Consider the following 16244-nt stretch of genomic DNA (forward strand, 5'->3'; position numbering starts at 1 on the left):
AATGAGACATGGATTGTGTATGAGAGGGCGAATGGGCAAGACAAAATATTTAAGTGCCTTTGAACGTGGTGTGGAAGTAGGTGCCAGGCGTGCCGGTTTGTGTCATGAACTGCAACGCTGCTGGGTTTTTCATGCTCAAGAGTTTCCCGTCTGTATCAGGAATGGTCCACCACCCAAACGACATCCAGCCAACTTGACACTTGACATTGGAATTAACATGGGCCTCCATCTCTATGGAATGTGTTCGACACCTTGTAGATTCCATGCCCCGACAAATTGAGGCTGTTCTGAGGGAAGGGGGGGTGGGGGTACAACTCAATATTAGGAAGGTGTTCATAAAGTTTTGTACACTCAGTCAGTGTATGTCGTTAAACTCAGGGAGGATTTATAATAGTGACAGAGATTCTGCAGTTCCATTCGTAGGGTTAGAAGGAAACCTGGTAATCAGCCTCATCAGCACTCAGGAATGATCCAACAACATGAAATTATGTGACAGAAACGACAGTCAACACACACAAACCCTTGGACTCAAACACATTATCAGAATTTTGATAGATGGATTATTTTCCCTTCACTTCTTCACCCTCTCCTCTCATTTACCTCCCAATGTGTCACTGTTCCTATCCATGGAGACTAGCCTATTGAGCTGAGCCTGCCCTCCAGACAGCATGTTACACTCTCTCTCCCTCAAACATCACCAGAGAATGGCCGCCACCCAACTGCTCCCCTGGGGTCAGTCTCTGCTGGCTGCTGCATTCTCTACTGGCTGCTGCTAGGGATCCAGTCACAGAACACATCCACTAATGGCCCAGCCGTGAGAATCCCTGTTTTAAAAAATTAAAAGGAAACAGTTGTCCAGTGAGCTGCCTGCCTGCCAGGCTGGCCAGACTTAGCTAATCAAAGGGGTAAGTTATCGAACACTTGTTGATGGGGAGGAAAAGATCTAATCAACAAACTAGCATTTGACCACCAATAAATAATATTTTTTCTTTTTCAAAACTTCCACCAGAATCAGGAAATAAACTACACTCAACAAAAATATAAATGCAACATGTTGGTCCCCTGTTCCTGGAGCGATCCCAGAAAAGATCCCAGAAAATGTCCATATGCACAAAAAGCTTATTTCTCTCAAATGTTGTGCACAAATTTGTTTACAACCCTTTTAGTGAGCATTTCTCCTTTGCCAAGATAACCCTTCCACCTGACAGGTGTGTCATATCAAGAAGCTGATTAAACAACATTATCATTACACAGGTGAACCTTGTACTGGGAACAATAAAGGCCACTCTAAAATGTGCAGTTTTATCACACAACACAATGCTACAGATGTCTCAAGTTTTGAGGGAGCGTGCAATTGGCATGCTAACTGCAGGAATGTCCAATAATGTTGTTGCCAGAAAATGTAATGTTAAATGCTCTACCATAAGCCGCCTCCAATGTCATTTTAGAGAATTTGGCGAGTATGAGAGTATGTCCAACCGGCCTCACACTTGCAGACCATGTGTAAACCCCCCAACCTAGGACCTCCACATCCGGCTTCTTCTGAGACCAGCCATCCGGAGGATAGCTGATGAAACTGAGGAGTATTTATGTCTGTAATAAAGCCCTTTGTGGGCTTTATAAACTCATTCTGAGTGGCCGGGCCTTGCTCCCCAGTGGGTGAGCATGTGGTGTTGGAGTCGTGCCTGGCCATGCAATCGTGGGTGAACAGGGAGTACAGGAGGGGACTGAGCGCGCACCCCTGGGGAGCTCCAGTGTTGAGGATCAGCGTGGCAGATGTGTTGCTACCTACCCTCACCACCTGGGGGTGGCCCGTCAGGAAGTCCAGGATCCAGTTGCAGATGGAGGTGTTTAGTCCCAGGATCCTTAGCTTACTGATGAGCTTTGAGGGTACTGTGGTGTTGAACGCTAAGCTATAGTCAACAAATAGCATTCTCACGTAAGTGTTCCTTTTGTCCAGATGGGAAAGGGCAGTGTGGAAACATGGAATGCTGAGTTACTTGTTATTATGTGTGTGTGTGTGTGTGTGTGTACAATGTGTGTGTGTGTGTACAATGTGTGTGTGTGTACAATGTGTGTGTGTGTACAATGTGTGCTTGCGGCGTGTGTGTGTGTGCATGCTATCTCTCCATTCTCTGCCAACTCAGACTGGGTCACAGACGGGAAACCAGAGTAATCCTAGCGAATTAGAAACAACATGGCTCTGGGGAGGTGTTAGTTATTCAGTGGGCTAGCTGGTCAGGAATGCTCTGTAGAGAGCATTGGATGGTATTCTGGTTTAACCCATCCCATCATCCTAACAATCAAGCTGGATTCAAAGGCTCTGGATGACCTCATTAAGGCCAGCTGGAGACCCAACACACTGGCTATACATGCAAACAAAATGCTAACGCGATGTGAGGACTGAAGAGTCTAACTCGCTAATGTTACACTAGTTAGCTAATGCAACATGAGGATGCTTGCTAGCTAATACAAGGCTGGTATAGTGATTGAGGGGGAACAGCTAGAGTTGGTCCTGAACCAGACACCTTATTCATATGTGTGAGTCTGTCATTACTAGCTGTGTCATGGTTGACAACAAGCATGACAACAACCAGAGGCCCAAAGCATGTTCTCTCCCAAACAATTAACAGAGGTGGTTCAAACACATCCTGTAGGTTAGAGCTGTAGGTGGTCGATGGGAAGTAGGATCATACCATTATAAATACTTTTACAGTAGACGTAATGAAAAGAGCTGTATACTGTAAATCTAACTGCAATTTTGTCAAACAAATATTAGTTATAGGATTTCTAACCGTGTCATCTGCCTTGTGCTTGTTCATCTTCTGATGAGGAGTTGGAAGTATCAAAGCTGGCCATGGAAGCCCTCAAATGACTTTGAATTGACGAAATAAAACATAAGGGAAATAATTGCCAAAGCCACTTTGATTTACTCACAGCTTTGACTCTTTTTTCAGCTACATATACAGAAACTATGTCATAAAAGTAATGATAAAAATGTTGCATAATAATACCCAATAACATATTAACCCTTTATACTCGTGAGAATTGGCTAATATGGATAAGGCTAAATGTAAATGTTTTTTTTACAGTATAAATATGAAAAGCATACGCATAACCATGGTAGCATTTGAACTGAAACGGAACAGATTGGAAATAATGGGAACGTGATTAGACCAATGGTGAGGACACAACAGTTTATCTGACACAAGACTGAATCCAAACATTACACTGTTTATTCTATGTGCATTTTATATTTACTGTACTTTTTGCCTCATTTGTTGAAAGCAAAATCACAAAAACTGTCCTTTATAAATCACAATCTGGGTCAGGTAGGCATTTGAATGCCTGTTATATTTCCAACATGACTAGCTAAGTTATAAAAAATGACATTACAGTGTTAGGCTTTCACAATGCAATTCAGGGAAACAGATTATAATTGTAGTGCGCAAAAAAAGGAGTCATGAGTCCATTCAGATGTGTGTGCCGCGGCAAATTTTCTTCACAATAGGCACACATAGGCTCATTCTGTTCAGAACAACCCAGGATATGACACCATGTCACCTGGTAACTGTACATCTAACAGGCTCATTCTGTTCAGAACAACCCAGGATATGACACATGTCATCTGGTAACTGTACATCTAACAGGCTCATTCTGTTCAGAACAACCCAGGATATGACACATGTCATCTGGTAACTGTACATCTAACAGGCTCATTCTGTTCAGAACAACCCAGGATATGACACATGGCATCTGGTAACTGTACATCTAACAGGCTCATTCTGTTCAGAACAACCCAGGGTATAACACCATGTCATCTGGTAACTGTACATCTAACAGGCTCATTCTGTTCAGAACAACCCAGGATATGACACATGGCATCTGGTAACTGTACATCTAACAGGCTCATTCTGTTCAGAACAACCCAGGGTATAACACCATGTCATCTGGTAACTGTACATCTAACAGGCTCATTCTGTTCAGAACAACCCAGGATATGACACATGTCATCTGGTAACTGTACATCTAACAGGCTCATTCTGTTCAGAACAACCCAGGATATGACACCATGTCATCTGGTAACTGTACATCTAACAGACTCATTCTGTTCAGAACAACCCAGGATATGACACATGTCACCTGGTAACTGTACATCTAACAGGCTCATTCTGTTCAGAACAACCCAGGGTATGACACATGTCATCTGGTAACTGTACATCTAACAGGCTCATTCTGTTCAGAACAACCCAGGATATGACACATGTCACCTGGTAACTGTACATCTAACAGGCTCATTCTGTTCAGAACAACCCAGGGTATGACACCATGTCATCTGGTAACTGTACATCTAACAGGCTCATTCTGTTCAGAACAACCCAGGGTATGACACATGTCATCTGGTAACTGTACATCTAACAGGCTCATTCTGTTCAGAACAACCCAGGATATGACACCATGTCATCTGGTAACTGTACATCTAACAGGCTCATTCTGTTCAGAACAACCCATCTTATAGTTGTACATCAAACATAGTGAGCATAAATGCTGACACTATATGATATGATATCGAAATGTGCCGCTCACATTTGGCTTGCTTGTATGATATCAGAGTGGTGTTCAGTAGTAATCCTCAATGTCTTTCAAAATACCTTGTTTTTCCATCTTTCAAAATGCATCGCTCGGAGTCCTCTTCATTTACAGTTTTTCCCTCACTCAGACAACAAAAAGTTGCCCAATTACCGGGAGGATGGGGGCAACTTCTTGTCGTGCGATGTGTTCAAGTTCAGAGCGGCTGTCAGTCAAAACCCATATAGCGCTGTGAAGCGCAGAGCCAGAGAACTGACGTCAAGGGGCGGCAGGGAAGCCTAGTGGTTAGAGCGTTGGACTAGTAACCGGAAGGTAGCAAGTTCAAACCCCCAAGCTGACAAGGTACAAATCTGTCATTCTGCCGCTGAACAGGCAGTTAACCCACTGTTCCTAGGCTGTCATTGAAAATAAGAATTTGTTCTTATCTGACTTTCCTGGTTAAATAAAGGTAAAAGAAAATGTACAGCACGTTACTGTATAGCCACTGCGTTACAATTTAGGCATTTATCATTGTCCAAATCTGCCATTTTCAACCCGTATATGGTACGAGTGTGAAGAGCTACCTGACTTAGTTTTCCCCCTTTCCAAACACATAATGTTGCCACGTTTTTATCCATTGTTGTGTTTCGTATTGTGCGTAACCCACTGGGCAAAAACTGGTTGAATCAATGTTGTTTCCATATAATTTCAACAACAATAATATGTCATGACTTTGAATCAACATTGAAAACTGATTGGATTTGAAAAAAGTAATCAATATGGCAGCCACATTTTTTCCAACATCCAATAACATGGTGACATTTTTTGTTGATGTCACATTAACTTCACGTTAGTTGACAACTCAACCAAATGTAAACGCTAAAGGAAATATGTTTTCCAGATAACATTACAGTTGATATTCGGCTGGGCTCGGCTGAGATTGAGTCAATATCTAATTTAATCCACCCTGAACCCACCCGCTTGTTCTTGCCTAATTGGATTCTGGTTTCTTTGAATTATACACTGCATTATGCAGTGTACTGAGGAGACCAGCCATTACCAACCAGGGGACAACGCTCTGAGGAGTAACCCAACCTGGCCCTCTGTTTCTGGGGTGTACTTTCCAGTGCCGCTGCCCTTCAAAGGCACCAGCCTTGGCTTAGGCTTGATGGGCACCGGAATAGCAGGTGTTGATTTTAGGGCCTGACAAAAACAATAAGCTGTCCCTGCCCTGCATGGTGACCCAAAATAAACAGGGTACTGGCGCGGACGGTTCGGGCTCTGAGAGCTAACGGGTCCTCACCAAGCCCAGAGAATGAAGAGCTGTTACTAAGAAGGAAATTAGTTCAGCTAAATCTTCCCTTTATTACAATGTCACACACCTTTCCAACCAAAACGTATTTAACACTAAACCATTGCAAGGAAGTTTCCTTTCCTTGTCCGCTTTCTATCAGGATCGCAGTTATGAAAGGTCTTGATCGATGAAAAAGTACTATGTCAACTCCATCCTTCCATATCTGTGGTTAGAGAGGTAAATAAGTCATTAGTTTGTAATCTCCAGTATTAGGACAGATGGCACTGCATATTTTCTCTATTATTTTCTGTTTGTGTGGGTGGAAAATAGCTTTTAAATCCCAAATGCAGTGTTTTCTGCCACTTTCATCAAGCTCATCACGTTTGATCTGCAAGTGTGAGCTAAGTGGTTGGTGTGGATAGCCCTGACTCAACTCCACCCACAAGGATGATGATGAATATAAGACATCTGGAGTCAGCAGGGCGCTGTGTGTGTGTGTTCATGCATGTGTGTGTGTCTGAGAGAGAGGGAGTGAAAGATACAGAGAGAGAGAGGGAGTGAGCCAGCGAGCAGGCGGGGGAGGGCAGGCAAGGTTCGTTAAGGTGTCACTGAGACACTGCTTCTTTTATTTTCTCTTATTTTATTTTCTCTCCTCCTACACACGTTTACATTCAGCTGATGAGCCGACAGTGTTACACACTACAAGAAGGAAGGAGAAAGAGAGAGCAGAAAACATCAAAACCAGATTAAAGAGAGAGAGAGAGAGAGAGAGAGACCACATCAACAAAAATGGAAGTGATCTGTTATAGCTCTGTCAAAGCCTGGGTCTGTACTTTGTCAATGGTAGGTTACAGGTGGACTCTTTGGGGAGATTCACCTATTGCTCACCTCTTGGCCACAGCACAGTAGACTATATGATCACAGACATTGAACCTTTCTCTCTCAGCTCATTCACTGTCAAGCCACTATCACCTCTGTCTGATCACAGCCATGTTACGTTGTTTCTGAAAAGAACAGACATGGAAACAACCACATGTTCACAGCCCAGTAAGCTGTACCACATCAGAAATTCATACAGATGGGCCCAAAACAGTACAGAAGAATACCAGAAAGCAACCAGTAACCAAAATATCCAAACACTGTTAGATACCTTTCTGGATACCACATTCACTCACAGTAAAGTAGGCATCAATCTAGCAGTAACAAACATTAACAATACATTCAGGAAAACCGCAAAAAAAGCACAATTAAAATGAATAAAAAACAAAAAAGACAGACAACAACTGGTTTGATGCAGATTGTAAAAGTATAAAGAAAAAAAATGTAACACTGTCAAACCAAAAGCACAGAGACCCAATTAATGGTGAAATACTTCTTCATTACTGTGAGACTTTAAAACTCTATAAACGTACACTCAGAACCAAAAAATCACAGTACAACAGCAAGCAGCTCCACAACAGCAAGCAGCTGCCACTCATTGAGGAGTCCATTAACACAAACAACTTCTGGCGAAAGTGGAAGAAACTAAAAAAATCTAAACGAGGGATAAGCAATACAACATGGTGACATACAGTGCCTTGCGAAAGTATTCGGCCCCCTTGAACTTTGCGACCTTTTACCACATTTCAAGCTTCAAACATAAAGATATAAAACTGTATTTTTTTGTGAAGAATCAACAACAAGTGGGACACAATCATGAAGTGGAACGACATTTATTGGATATTCCAAACTTTTTTAACAAATCAAAAACTGAAAAATTGGGCGTGCAAAATTATTCAGCCCCTTTACTTTCAGTGCAGCAAACTCTCTCCAGAAGTTCAGTGAGGATCTCTGAATGATCCAATGTTGACCTAAATGACTAATGATGATAAATACAATCCACCTGTGTGTAATCAAGTCTCCGTATAAATGCACCTGCACTGTGATAGTCTCAGAGGTCCGTTAAAAGCGCAGAGAGCATCATGAAGAACAAGGAACACACCAGGCAGGTCCGAGATACTGTTGTGAAGAAGTTTAAAGCCAGATTTGGATACAAAAGATTTCTCAAGCTTTAAACATCCCAAGGAGCACTGTGCAAGCGATAATATTGAAATGGAAGGAGTAACAGACCACTGCAAATCTACAAGACCTGGCCGTCCCTCTAAACTTTCAGCTCATACAAGGAGAAGACTGATCAGAGATGCAGCCAAGAGGCCCATGATCACTCTGGATGAACTGCAGAGATCTACAGCTGAGGTGGGAGACTCTGTCCATAGGACAACAATCAGTCGTATATTGCACAAATCTGGCCTTTATGGAAGAGTGGCAAGAAGAAAGCCATTTCTTAAAGATATCCATAAAAAGTGTCGTTTAAAGTTTGCCACAAGCCACCTGGGAGACACACCAAACATGTGGAAGAAGGTGCTCTGGTCAGATGAAACCAAAATTGAACTTTTTGGCAACAATGCAAAACGTTATGTTTGGCGTAAAAGCAACACAGCTCATCACCCTGAACGCACCATCCCCACTGTCAAACATGGTGGTGGCAGCATCATGGTTTGGGCCTGCTTTTCTTCAGCAGGGACAGGGAAGATGGTTAAAATTGATGGGAAGATGGATGGAGCCAAATACAGGACCATTCTGGAAGAAAACCTGATGGAGTCTGCAAAAGACCTGAGACTGGGACGGAGATTTGTCTTCCAACAAGACAATGATCCAAAACATAAAGCAAAATCTCCAATGGAATGGTTCAAAAATAAACATATCCAGGTGTTAGAATGGCCAAGTCAAAGTCCAGACCTGAATCCAATCGAGAATCTGTGGAAAGAACTGAAAACTGCTGTTCACAAATGCTCTCAGCTCGAGCTGTTTTGCAAGGAGGAATGGGAAAAAATTTCAGTCTCTCGATGTGCAAAACTGATAGAGACATACCCCAAGCGACTTACAGGTGTAATCGCAGCAAAAGGTGGCGCTACAAAGTATTAACTTAAGGGGGCTGAATAATTTTGCACGCCCAATTTTTCAGTTTTTGATTTGTTAAAAAAGTTTGAAATATCCAATAAATGTCGTTCCACTTCATGATTGTGTCCCACCTGTTGTTGATTCTTCACAAAAAAATACAGTTTTATATCTTTATGTTTGAAGCCTGAAATGTGGCAAAAGGTCGCAAAGTTCAAGGGGGCCGAATACTTTCGCAAGGCACTGTATGGACAACCCATTTTAAAACACTCTACAACACCGTTCAAACAGACAAAAACACAGAACAATGCCGAATCCATTAGAAGTTGAATGTATTAGAAAATGCAATTAAGGACAATCAAAATCCATAGGAGTCCCCAATTATTGACCAGGGGCTCTATAAGAAACTTCCGACCCTCAAATTTAAAAAAAAACATGCGGACCTGATGGCAACCTAAATGAGATGCTCAAACTCACTAGTGCAAAATATGTAGGTTATTTCCTTGACATCTGGAGTCAAGGACTCATAACCCCAACCTTTAAGAACAGAAACAAATTTGACCCTAAAAATTACAGGTATTTGTGTGAACAGTACCCTGGGGAAGGTTTTCTGGAGTATTATACATGTAAAAGTTCTAAACTTCTTTAATAAGCACAATCTGTTGAGTAAAAGCCAAATTGGATTTATACCAAAATATTGCATGACCGATCATATTTACACCCTACACACCCTGATAGATAAACATGTCCACCAAAATAATACCAAAATGTAAGCTTGCTTCATCGAAAAAGCATTTGAATTTATTTGGCATAAAGGGACTGTCATACAAAGTTATTGAAAGTGGTGTAGGGAGTAAAGCAATTGACACAATTAAATCAATGGATACTGGAAATATGTGCAACGTCAAAATTGTTAAGAAAATAACATCATTATTTTACCAGGGGCGGGGCTTTCACCAGGGTTGCAATCTGAGCCCTGCACTCTTCAATATTTACATCAATGAATTGGCCGCTTTTCTAGAAAAATCCTCAGCCCCTGGTGTTAGTCTCCACAATTCAGAGGTTAAATGCCTGCTCTTCGCAGATGACCAATGCCTGCTGTCTGTAGCTGGGTGCGTAATTGGCGGCAGAGAAGTCATGTGCAGGAGAGCAGAACTGGGTAATAACCGGATATTTATTCAGCAAAACCAACAGCATCCAGAACAACAAGATAAATAGGCACAAAAAATATCCCAGCCTCGGACGCGTCCACCTCCACTATGAACGCCAAAGAGGGATCCGGATGGGCCATTACGGGAGCCGAGGTAAACAGAGCCCTCAGGTGACCAAAAGCCCTGTCCGCCTCAGCCGACCACTGCAAACGTACCGGTCCCCCCTTCAGCAGTGAGGTAATGGGAGCCGCAACCTGACCAAAACCCGGGATAAATATCCGGTAGTAATTGGCAAACCCTAGGAACCGCTGCACTTCCTTTACCATGGTGGGAGTCGGCATATTACGCACGGCTGAAATGCGGTCACTCTCCATCTCCACCCCCGAGGTGGAAATGCGATCCCCTAGAAAGGAGACGGAGAGCTGGAAGAACAGGCATTTCTCAGCCTTAACGTACAGGTCATGCTCCAACAGTCGACCAAGCACCCTGCGCACCAGGGACACATGCTTGGCGTGTGTAGCGGAGTATATCAGAATGTCATCAATATACACCACTACACCCTGCCCATGCAGGTCCCTGAAAATTTTGTCTACAAAGGCTTGGAAGACTGATGGAGCATTCATCAACCCGTACGGCATGACGAGGTACTCATAATGCCCGGAGGTCGTACTGAACGCTGTCTTCCACTCGTCTCCCTACCGGGTACGCACCAGGTTGTAAGCGCTCCAGAGATTTAGTTTGGTGAAGAAGCGCGCCCCGTGCATTGACTCAATCACTGTGGCGATGAGCGGTAGCGGGTAACTGTACCTCACCGTGATCTGGTTTAGACCTCGATAGTCAATACACGGGCACAGACCTCCCTCCCTCTTCTTCACAAAATAGAAACTCGAGGAGGCAGGTGAAGTGGAGGACCGAATGTAGCAATGACGCAGGGATTCGGAGACAAATGTTTCCATAGCCGCGGTCTCTGCCTGTGAGAGGGGATACACGTGACTCCTGGGAAGTGCAGCGTCTACCAGGAGATTTATCGCACAATCCCCCCGTTGATGGGATGGTAATTGAGTCGCCTTCTTTTTTGAAAAGGCAAGAGCCAAATCGACATATTCAGGGGGAATGCGCACGGTGGAGACCTGGTCTGGACTTTCCACCTTAGTAGCACCAACGGAAACCCCTAAACACCTTCCCGAGCACTCTAGGGACCACCCCGTGAGAGCCCTCAGTTGCCAAGAAACAGTGGTGTCATGACAAGCTAACCAGGGTAGGCCTAGCACCACAGGAAACACAGGATAGTCAATGAGGAAGAGACTGATTCTCTCCCTGCGTCACCATACCCAGAGGAGCGGTGGCCTCCCTTATCAACCCTGACTCTAATGGTCGACTGTCTAAGGCGTGAACGGGGAATGGCATAGCCACGGGAACAATGGGGATCCCTAAAACTAAGGGCGAACGATCTGCCTATAAAATTCCTAGCCGTGCCTGAATCAACGAGCTCCTTATGCTGGGAATGCAGGGAAAACTCAGGAAAAGTAACATACAAAAACATGTGTGCAACAGAGGGCTCTGGGTGAGAATGGTGCCGGGATGACGCCAGAGTGCCCTGCCTGCTGCCTCGATCCCCAGAGGAACCAACCGGGCACCGACCAGCAGTGTGACCTCTGTGGCCACAGATGGTGCACGAGCCGGAATCTCCTCCAGTCTCCCTACGCACGATACTTCCCAGCTCCATGGGCACCGGAGCTGCGGTGCTGGGGGATGGAGCCGACAGAACCCGATCTGGACGTCCGCGGGTAGCCAGCACGTTATCCAGCCGAATGGACAGGTCCACCAGCTGGTCAAAGGTGAAGGTGGTGTCCCTGCAGGCCAACTCCCGACGGACGTCTTTGCGCAAACTGCAGCGATAGTGGTTGATCAGGGCCCTATCGTTCCATCCCGCACCGCCGGCCAGGGTCCGAAAATCCATAGCGAACTCCTGGGCGCTCCTCGTCCCCTGCCTCAGATGAGAGGTCCAGCACCGCATCTCCTTCTGGTCCAGCGCCGCATCTCCTTCTCCCCACACCTCGTTGGCCAACTCCAAGGCTTTCCCAGAAAGGCACGAGACGAGGGCGGACAACTTCTCACGACCTGAAGGAGCCTGGTGGGACGGTTGCCAGGTAGAGGTCAAGCTGCAACAGGAAGCCCTGGCAGCCGTCCCATCATACTCCCGGGGAAGGGCGAGACGAATCCCAATGGGACCGGGTGAAGGAGGGGGGGGAGTAGTGGAGACCCTGGTTGTGCTTGCGGTGGTGCTGGAGGAACTCCCTGTCTCTCCCAGCGGTCCATAGTTTGGACAGAGTGGTCCATGGCGGCGCCGAGATAGTGAAGCATCGCTGCGTGATCCCGGACGCGCTCCTCTACCCCTATTCCAGGGGCACCTGCTCCTGCTGACTCCATATGTTGCGGTGTGGGATTCTGTAGCTGGGTGCGTTATTGGCGGCAGAGAAGTCAGGCGCAGGAGAGCAGAACTGGGTAATAACCAGAGATTTATTAAGCAAAACCAACAGCATCCAGAACAACAAGATAAATAGACACAAAAAATAACCTGTTGTGCGCTCACGGGGAACGTGCACAAGCACTACAATAAACAATCCCATATAAAGACATGGGGGGAACAGAGGGTTAAATACACAACAAGTAAATGAGGGAATTGAAACCAGGTGTGGAAAGACAAAACAAATGGAAAATGAAATGTGGATAGACAATGGCTAGAAGACTGGCGACGCAGAGTGCCGCCCGAACAAGGAGAGGACCCTACTTCGGCGGAAGTCGTGACACTGTCACCCACAGCACATGGCCTACAGCAAAGCCTGGACCTGCAAGAGCAGTATTGCCAGACCTGGGCCCTGGCAGTAGAACCCAAAAATACTAAAATTATGATTTTCCAGAGAAGATCCAGATCTCAAGGAATTTGACAAAAGTCAAAGTCAAATTGGTACAAAATATATAGAGTACTGTACACTAAAATTACTTAGGTTTAAAAATAAGCTCAATTGGACACCTTGATGATGCGGTGAATGTATTGAGAGAGAAAGCTTGCAGAGCATTCTACGCCATTCAAAATTCAAACTGAAATACTTACTAAAATTGGCTAAAATTAATTGAATGTGTCATTCAACCAATTGCACTTCATGGCAGTGAGGTGTGTTCACTGGCAAAACAAGATTTCGCCAAATGGAACAAACACCCCATTTAAACCCTGCATGAAGAGTTCTGTAAGATTCTCCTACTGTACATGTCCAGAGGATAACTACAAACAATGCATGCAGGGCAGAATTAGGCCAATATCCACTAATATTAAAAACTAAAAAAAGAGCAATTAAGTTTTGGAAACATCTAAAATACAGTGACCCCCTCTCATATCATTGCAGAGCCCTGCAATGCCAAGATCTGAGCAAAGAGGAGTCCCCTCATCCAGCTGGTGCTGGAGCTGAATTCACAAACCTGTTCTGCTAACACACTGAAGCCTCAGGACCAGAACATCCAATCAATCTGAGTGAACCAAATTACAACACAGTCAAAACAAAACTACATTGCTTATTGGGAAACACAAGCACAAAGCAAAATGCAGTGCTATCTGGCCCTAAATCGACAGTACACCGTCGCTAACTATTTGACCATGGTTACTGATCAAAACTTTAGGAAAACCTTGACAAAGTACAGGCTCAGTGAGCACAGCCTTGCCATTGAGAAGGGTAGACACAGGAAAACCTGCCTCCCTGTAGAGGAAAGGCTGTGCGACCACTGCACAACAGCAGAACCTGGCATAGAGCTGCATTTCCTGTAAAAAATATAAAACAATTACTGTCATTTCAAACCCAAATTTGAAACCCTTATTCGAGAGAATATACCCTGCACAGCTTTGCCCTGCTCTGCTCTGCCCTGTTCGGCCCTGCTCTGCCCTCTTCTGCCCTGCCATGCTCTACCCTGTTCTGCCCTGCCATGCTCTACCCTGTTCTGCCCTGCTCTACCCTGTTCTACCCTGCCCTGCTCTACCCTGTTCTGCCCTGCCATGCTCTACCCTGTTCTGCCCTGCTCTACCCTGTTCTGCCCTGCCATACTCTGCTCTGTTCTGCTCTGTTCTGTTCTGCTCTAAATTGTTATTAGTGCGACTGCAGACCAAGACTTTGAGACAGAACCAGGAAATATGTGTGTAAATGCTCATTTTAGTGTGTGTGTGTGTTGTGTGTTCAAAGAGGAGAGGAAAACAGCAAAGGAGAAGGGCCACATCTAGAGCGGGGGGATAGATAAATGTATAAATAGTAAGAAAGAGAGCGATAGATCAGGGTAAGGAGATGACAGATCCCAAATGGCAGCCAGGGATACGCTTGACTTCATCTCATCTGCTGGGGAATGATGCTCAGATGACACAAAATGTTGCCCAGAGGACCCATTACTGGAGGTCTCACAGGAGGCTGGGTTGGAAGGAATTGGGCAGGAAGACTTTTGTCATTTGAGAAGTATATTTGATTTTCTTCTTCTGTGGAGAAAAGTAATAAGATATGAGGTGCAATGTGTTAAAAGGGTAAAGAGGCTCTCTTTCCAACATCGGGTTGAGACATGAGAACACACAATGTATTTTTAACTCTATTCTGTGGTAGTGATGGATGTTACTGTGACATGACCCCTGTTTAACCCTTTTACAGGAGAAACCACCTGGTGCCGCACCATCCAGTCACACACACGCACACACACAGTCTCACACAAGTCTCACACAAGTCTCACACAGTCTCACACAGTCTCACACACACACACACACACACACACAACACAGGTCTTCCGCTGCATCAGCACTTAATAAAAGCAGAAGTTGTCATACTGTTTTTGATTTTCAGAATACATTTTGTTAAGGGACAAATCCGGTTCCGTACTAATCTTCACCAGGTGCTAGTGGAATCAGAGCTCTGCTTCTCAAGTTTTAAGTGAGGTTTTACTCTTGCTTCAATTTGCAATTATTGTCCTTCTCATTTTCACAGCTGGCTATTTTATAAAGCAATCCTGCGTAAGTGCCCTAACACACACACAGACACACACACACATACACAGACACACACACAATCGAAGATGAAATGTAACACTCCTCTGTGATGATGCAAACGTATACTGATGTGGCAGTCATTTGAAAGATGGAAAATTATGTGTTTGTGTTTTTAAATGTATTAAAATAAGATGTAGTATGTCTAAGGATCCCGTGTTTCTGTGCTTCTGTTCTCTAGCCTCCACCATCGCCGAGAATGGACGAAGAACATGCCTGAAACTCAAAGTCTTTGTCCGACCATCAAGTAAGTCTCTCCAGCTGCAACAGAAACACGGAACCTATTTAACACTGATGTTGTGTTTCCACTACTCTCAGTGACGCAGGGCAGTGGGTAGCCAAGCAGTTAGAGCATTGGGCCAGTAACCGAAAGGTCTCTGGTTTGAATCCCCCAATTAAATGAAAAATCTGTTGATGTGCCGTCAAGCAAGGCACTTAACCCTAATTGCTGCTCTGCATTAGAGTGTCTGCTAAAATGCTGAATTCCTTCTGAATGATTCTTGCTCTCTGTTGAACATGTCAGTTTCATATCTCATGACAGCTCCTATATTGTTTCTATCCAAAGACAAGTGAAGGAATGAACGATTTGAAAGAAGTGAATTGCACAATGTCTTGTGAATGTTGTCATGAGCTTGGGGCTTGGGACCTTTGTTTTAAGGGGTTGGGGGAGTTTATTATCTCTAATCATCCCTATCATCTCTATTTCTATCTCTAGACAGCTGTGTGAAAACTATAGGTGTACATGACCGTGTTTTTGACGTAAACGACAAAGTAGACAATTCATTAGAACCCCGAGGTTAGTATGGCTTTCTGCATTATTTTATGACCTTATTTTTTAACAAATGCCCTCTTGACCTGTGTGTGTCCCATTGGGGCACACACATCCCTCCCCCCTCTCTCTTTCTCTATGTTTCTCCACTGATTGACCCATCTGTCCTCTCCCAGCATGGTTGACTGTCATGTTAGAATGCTTTTTCTGCATCTGCCATGTTGTTGTGTTGTGTTGCTAGTTGTGTTTTGCCGGTGATGTGGTCTATGTTTGCATGTGTCATACGCAGTGCTTGACTCGGGCAGGAGCTCACCAGAGCTGAGTACCGGCACCTGAAATGTTCTACTGCTTGAGCTTCTGTACCGCCACCCAAAATGAGTATGGGTACCTATTTTAGTCTAAGTCAAGCCCTGGTCATGCGTCATACATGGCAGTACCTGGTTAAATCATCATGTC

General features: G+C 44.5%; 1 protein-coding gene across 2 annotated transcripts in view; it reads left to right on the forward strand.

Moving 5' to 3' along the window:
* LOC112262603 (ephrin-A5) overlaps positions 1-16244 on the forward strand; it is a 198554-nt gene that overhangs the window by 179324 nt on the left and 2986 nt on the right. The window contains exons 3-4 of one of the 2 annotated variants that reach the window (XM_024438240.2): positions 15201-15266; positions 15735-15815. In XM_024438240.2, the coding sequence (XP_024294008.1) occupies positions 15201-15266; positions 15735-15815 (147 nt within the window). The remainder of the gene's footprint in view (positions 1-15200; positions 15267-15734; positions 15816-16244) is intronic. The other variant, XM_024438241.2, reaches the window with a different exon arrangement.

Source organism: Oncorhynchus tshawytscha, linkage group LG12 (genome assembly GCF_018296145.1).
Source record: "Oncorhynchus tshawytscha isolate Ot180627B linkage group LG12, Otsh_v2.0, whole genome shotgun sequence".
NCBI lineage: Eukaryota > Metazoa > Chordata > Actinopteri > Salmoniformes > Salmonidae > Oncorhynchus > Oncorhynchus tshawytscha.